The following is a 6,479-nucleotide window of genomic DNA, read 5'->3' on the forward strand; positions in this document are numbered from 1 at the left end:
AGAGAGAGAGAGAGAGAGAGAGAGAGAGAGAGAGAGAGAGAGAGAGAAAGAGAAAGAGAAAAGGAAAGGGCAGGCAAGATGAAGGAAACCAGGAGGCAGGAGGCAGACTCTTCTGGAGATGGGGAACACAAGCAGTGAGAAGAGAGAGAAAAAACGGGGGGAAGGGTAATGAGATTGAAATGAAGATATGTTAGTTGCATGTGCCAACTTTCTGTAAGAAACCCTGCTATTATTAACATGAACCAGTTTTAAAAAATTCCTTGTGAACTGGCTGCAAAAAGTTCCCAGGAAGTTAGAAGGCACTTCTTACTGTTTGAACGTGGTCAGTGCTAGAAGCCCACTAAATGAGACACACTAATGCTAAACCATGTGATCTACATCTGTAGCAGTCTGTGCTCACTGCTCAGCATAACTAAATAAAACTACTGATGCTCAAACTTGTGAAGACCAAAAACTCTCACTCTTTGGACATGTACCCATGGCCCTGATTTAGGAAGCTTGACAGTAGGGTACTGAGTTCCAAGAAACTTTCTTGGTTTGAAATATGTCCTCCTTTTTGTTTCTTATTAATGAAATGCATTTAATAATGATTATGATGACAATTATGATCACTGGAACATCAATAAACATTTCACAAAGCTCTCGTGCAAGTTATCTAATTTCATTAGCTCTTGGTACATTGTATTAGATTGGCCATTGTAGCAGTTGTCAACTAGATATCTTTGCTTGGCATTTTAGTACCAGAGTGATATTTCACAGCATCTTTTTAAAAATTTATTTTATTTTTCCCCCACAGGGTCTTTAGAGTAAAGATGTATTTGCTCATAATCCTTTTACAACTGGAAACTTTAAAAACTGAATGGTTATGTCCCATTTTAAAAATTTATTTAGTGGTACCAGGGATCGAACTCAGGACCTTGCTCTTGCTTATGCCACTGAGCTATATTCCCAGCCTCTAAACCACTTTTTAAAAGCAAAGATGGCCACCCATATTTTAAAGCAAGTATAGAATTTAGATTTTTCTCTATATTCAAGAGAATTGTATTTTTGGAAAAGTATTTTGTCACTATATTTTCATGAGAAAAAATTAACTTAATGCCTTAGTCAGAATTTTATATCCAATATAGCACTCTCAGTTTCATGAAATATTTTCTGTGAGAGGCCGATATTAAAAAATCACATTATATTTTAAATACTTTAGGCTCAAACATAGGAGAGAAGATACTTTTAAAGAAGTAATAAGAACTGTTTTTTAGTAATCAGAATTTTTATTCTACACACTGCACAAAACAGATGTACATGGAATGCTTCCATGTATGTTCATGTTATTCTCAAAGCTATGCTCTGGTGTACAAGGAAGCAGTTAAAGAAAACAGCACCACTACTACAGACAAGTGCAGCAATTATTCCTCACTGAACACAGGACTCTGACTAAAATAAAAATTTCAAATCATTCTGTAACTTACTTTGTTTTGTTTGTTTGCTAGTAGCTATCCACTAAAGACTAGAGAATTAGGGAGATGGCTCAGTAGAATAAGCACTTGCCTGGCAAGCACAAAGGCCTGAATTCAATCCCCAGTTCTGCAAAAAAAAAAAAAAAAAAAAAAAAAAAGATTGCATATCTACCCATAGGGAACCCACTTCTTAACAAAATTTCATCCTTAAACTAAAATTTTAGCTATGCTGGAGCAGAAAAAAATTTCCAATGCTTCTTTCTGACAGAAGCTCCTAACATTCACTTGAGCTACAGCACACTGACATTTTGAAAATGAACACATAGCAGTTTTTGGCCCATATGAGATACCTGTTCCCTTATTTCTTTCATTTTTTCCAACCTCTTGAGTTTTGTGACATATTCTTGAACTTCTTTTAAACCGATATCTGTGCAGAGACGAACCAAGAAGCGCAGACCTAAATTGAGGAAAGAATATATTTAGGAAAGTGTGCGTAGCAGTAAATGTCCACAAAGCCCAGAAATGATGTTTTTTTGTTTTTTTTTTTTCCTTCAAAGACAATTTTACTCCACAATCTCTGGACCAACCCTCTCCACATGCCTGGTCCTCAGGTTACTACGTCCTAGAGGAGCACAGCACAAAGACACTTCCTGATGAGAACTCCAAAGGCAGGTGTGACATTTGTCACTGTGCTGATGGGAGATTCACACATAATGAGTGAAGAGCTCTACGGGAGTCTGAGTCTGCAGTTACTGTGAGTAAATGCATTCACTCATTCATTCATTTATATTTATCTATTTTTGCGGTGCTGGGGATGGAATCCAGGGCCTTATGCATGCTAGGTCAGTGCTCTGCCACTGAGCTACACCTCTACCTCAACTTGTACAATTAACTTCATGGACAGTGATTTTGCTCCTGAAATCCCTCTTTGCTCTCTGAGCACCCTGTCTTCTGTCCCCGACCTCCCCTCCGTCTCACCCATCCCACCTAACGTTTGTTCACTTTTGAAGGGTCCTGGGAGGCTTGCTGTTACAAGCTTCAGTCACTCTCGCTGTCTGTAATTTAAAGCTGGTCTCTGACTCTTCAACCTTTGCCACATTCCTTTACATGCATTATTATGACTTTACTAAAATCAATTAGATCTCTAACCGGCATCCATAGCACCTTGAAGAAAACCTACCCCCCACTGACATCGTGATTCCCCCTAAATCTTTCTCTCTGTATTATCTCTCATTTAGCCCCTTTCGACCTGCATAAATATCCATTCTTCTTTCCTTTCTTCTACTTTATAGTAATCCATTTGACTCTGCTGCACATCTTGAGGACATTTCTTCCCACCACCCACTGAGAGACCCCTTATATTCGGCCTCTCAGCTGCACAGAGGGTGGGATCTGAGGCCTGATCAACCCTCCCTAAGGTCTCAGTCACCCACTGTGAGTGACGCTGAGAGCTCCTGCACCCAAGTTCTGGGATTTCTGGTGCTCTGCATCATGAACTGCTTTGCTTCTTACTTCATCACTACCTTATCTACCCCCAAAGTTTCTTCTGTTAGTAGAAACTTCTCCCATACTTCCCAAAATCTAATTATCTTTTTGTCCTTGGTAGGTTTACAATTTTTAGAAAAAAATTATTTTTTTCGTTTGTAGTATAGCAAAACACATGTTCCATCTGCTACATTTTAAAAAATAGACTAAATTTTGAAATAGATTGCACATTCTTGTGTGTCCTTGCTGTTCCTAATGCTGCTCTCCTACCTGGAATGCCTGCTGTTGCCCTCCCTTGGCTGGCAAAGCATCTGAAGTGTGAAGCTAGTTATACAATCGTCCCTAATTCTGTCACAGTTTTTCAATTATTTCTTTCATTGTCTCATTCATTACATCATATTAGTTAAACGATTATTAGTGAGTCCTAGGGAACAGAAATCAAGATTTAACATTCACTGTTGTATCACCAACACATAAGATATTGCTGATAAAATTTAGGGGAACAAATAAATAAATACAATACCAGGAAGTGTTAAAGACAACAATCAAGTTTTTAAAAATATTATTGATATTATAACAAAAGAATACAAAATATATTGAAATAAACTTATATGCTGATGCTGTCCAACTTTGGGGAGGCAGCTGGGGATGGAATTCAGGATCTTAATTAAACACACTGGCAAGCACTCTACCACTGAGCTTTACCCAGCTCAGCTTTTTGTGCCTTATGTATCCTCTTAGATATCTAAGAGGCAGCTCAAACACAGGACATCCAAAACCAACTTTTGCTTTTTCCCTCCAAAATGTGTTCCCTCCCCAGTTTTCCACCTTTTAGAACTTAGTGGCTCTATCCTCCCAGCTCTCCATAACTAGGTCCCTAGTGTCATCTTTGGCATGTCCTCCACTCTTCAATCCAAAAGACCCAGCAAATTGTCATCGATAACTTACAAACATATTCTTAATCTGTCCCCCTCTTTCATCACCTCCACTGCTACTGCCTGAGGCCAGGCTAATTCTGCACACTCACTCTCCTGGAGGTAATGCCTACCCAGCTGGTTCTCCAGATGACAGCCAGAGGGATCTTCTCTAGTGGACCTCCAGTACAGAAGTTGGAGTCACTCCTATTACAGATGCTATTAGGTCAGATTACTGTTCTGTTCAATGTTCTCCATGGGTGACCATCTCCCAAAATGCACCCCAAAGTCCTCAGCTGATGCCTGGGAGGACCTCAGGCCCTTCCTCTCCAGGCTACCTCCCTGCTGACTCAGCGCCTCCCATTCTCGCACCACGCAGCTCACCTCCATATCGCCATGGTTTGCTTCTTTTTGTTCCTTCTGGTCTGTGCCCAGAGGCTACCCTGTCTAAAAACTCACCCTCCAGTACCACCTACCTCCTTCCCTCTGCTTCTTTCATAGCACTTATGACTACTGAAACATATCTGTCTTTCTCTTCCTCCTAGAATAAAAACCCACAACACCAAGGATTTTAGCTTATTAGTTTTTTGCTATATCTGCAGTGGTAGAACAGTGCCTGGACCACAGTCATTTTAAGAGTTTTAGACAGTGATAACTGACTTAAGACCATGGAAAATACTGTAAAGGTACTAGTACCAAAATGATTAAAAATGTTACACATTACTGTATACATTGCCTACATCTAAATTTACGCTAATAATTCACATTAAGGCTTCTCTTCCTATTTTCAGAGGAAAGATTTAGGAATTGTAATGCAAAATAAAGACCACTGATTATGGTAGATGTCCTCTAAAATGCAGAATACCATTAGTAAATACATGTCAATTTTTTCTGGGGGGGCATTAGGGATTGAACTCAGGACCCTGCACTTGTCAAGCTGGTGCTTATGCTGCTGAGCTATCTCCCTGGCCCTGCATGTCAATGTTTGATGAAGAATATAATTTAAACTATCCAGTTGGGTTCACCAGAAAACTATTCTTAAAATAAGGCATTCCATGAATGTAAATATTTTTTCTTTGGCTACAATTAAGGTAGTCTATTGATTGCACTTGTTTTTAAAATCATGCAGCCCAAAGTCATCTCTCAATATTCCATGTGGCACACGTAATCATTTATCTTACAGAGAGACTTTCAAACTCTCCATCCAGGAAAAATCTTGGCACTGTTGGAAGACATTCCCTTCCTGGCCCTGGTGCAAAGGGGCTGTGGCTCTCGAGCAGATTTTACCTGGCAGCAATTTTTCCTTGGAGGGGACATCTAGCCCAATATAGAGACATTTCTGGTTTTCATGGCCATGGTGGGGTACCTAGTAGGCAGAAGCTGGGAATGCTGATTCCCTGGACAGCCTCCTGTGACCCAGAATTACCTAACACCAAATGTCAGGGGTCCAGGCTGAACAACTGTGGCCCAGCCCACTGTGAGGCTGCACCATTTTCATAGTGCTGCAATCATCATCCCTGCCTCCTGTGTAATTTCTAACATATCAGCTCCCTAATCTGACTGAGATTAAGAATCATGTAAAAGCTTTTAAAAAAGATACAGGGAAAGGAAAGGATGTCTGGGTTCTCTGAAAACCCAAATACAACTCTCTGAAGGCAGGCTAGAAGTTGGTACTTTTAAGAGTTCTCCAAGTTATTCCTGTGGTGTTTCCTGCCTGGCTGTTGGAAGCTGGCCGTGAGTTAATGCATCTATTTCTAAGAATCAGAGAACACCTGGAACGTGTACCACCACCAAGGATCACAGCTCATCTATTTGCTACAAAACTTTTATGCAAAGACTAAATACGTTAAAAATGGAGAAACAGTAATGAACGAACACGAGCTGTAGCTATCTAATTCTTAGATCAGGCTGGGCCATCAGACAACTTGGCTCAGAAAACAAGACTTGCTTTTAGTAAACTATAATGGGCTGTTATCATTGTTGCTAAAGGACAAAATTAAGTGTATTTTCTTTTTCTTTTTTTGCATGGTACTGGGAATTGAACCCATGGCCTTATGCATGCTAAGCAGGCACTCTCCCATTGAGCTATAACCCCTAGTATTGAAGAATAAAATTTTAAAGACTCTTCAAACACGTTATTTTATTTGCTGCAGGGATATTATTAAACTATATACTATATCTTTTCATGACTTTATCTGCTATGTTTCCTTGTATACCAACATTAATGAATTAAGAATTACAAATCTGGGCTGGGGAGATGGCTCAGTAGAATAAGCACTTGCCTGGTAAGCACAAGGGCCTGAGTTCAATCCCTGTTTCCGCAAAAAAAAAAAAAAGGCCTGATTTAAGAATTGCAAATCTTTTACTTTTCAAGAAATTGGTGCTTTTTTCTTATGTATTTAGTACAGGGTCAACAGGGTTTCACTACACAGATCAGATTCATAGTGATCCTCCTGTTTTCAGCCTCCCAAGCACTAAGATTACAGGCACACACCACCACTTAAGCCAGTCTCAATCACTGGCTTAGGGGGGCCTGCCCCTTAGCTCAGTTCTTTAAGTGGCTGCTTCAACAAAGCAGTCAGGCTCAGGTTGCTGTGGTTCGATTCCCCACAACTCAAGCCAGCCA

General features: G+C 40.0%; 1 protein-coding gene across 1 annotated transcript in view; it reads right to left on the reverse strand.

Annotated features, from left to right (window-relative positions):
* The window catches only part of Ift88 (intraflagellar transport 88), a 125,239-nt gene that overhangs the window by 24,152 nt on the left and 94,608 nt on the right, over nucleotides 1-6,479 (reverse strand). The window contains exon 22 of the mRNA XM_023699165.1: nucleotides 1,805-1,911. Coding sequence (XP_023554933.1) covers nucleotides 1,805-1,911 — 107 coding nt within the window. The remainder of the gene's footprint in view (nucleotides 1-1,804; nucleotides 1,912-6,479) is intronic.

Source organism: Octodon degus, unplaced genomic scaffold (genome assembly GCF_000260255.1).
Source record: "Octodon degus isolate 3935 unplaced genomic scaffold, OctDeg1.0 scaffold00111, whole genome shotgun sequence".
Classification (NCBI taxonomy): domain Eukaryota; kingdom Metazoa; phylum Chordata; class Mammalia; order Rodentia; family Octodontidae; genus Octodon; species Octodon degus.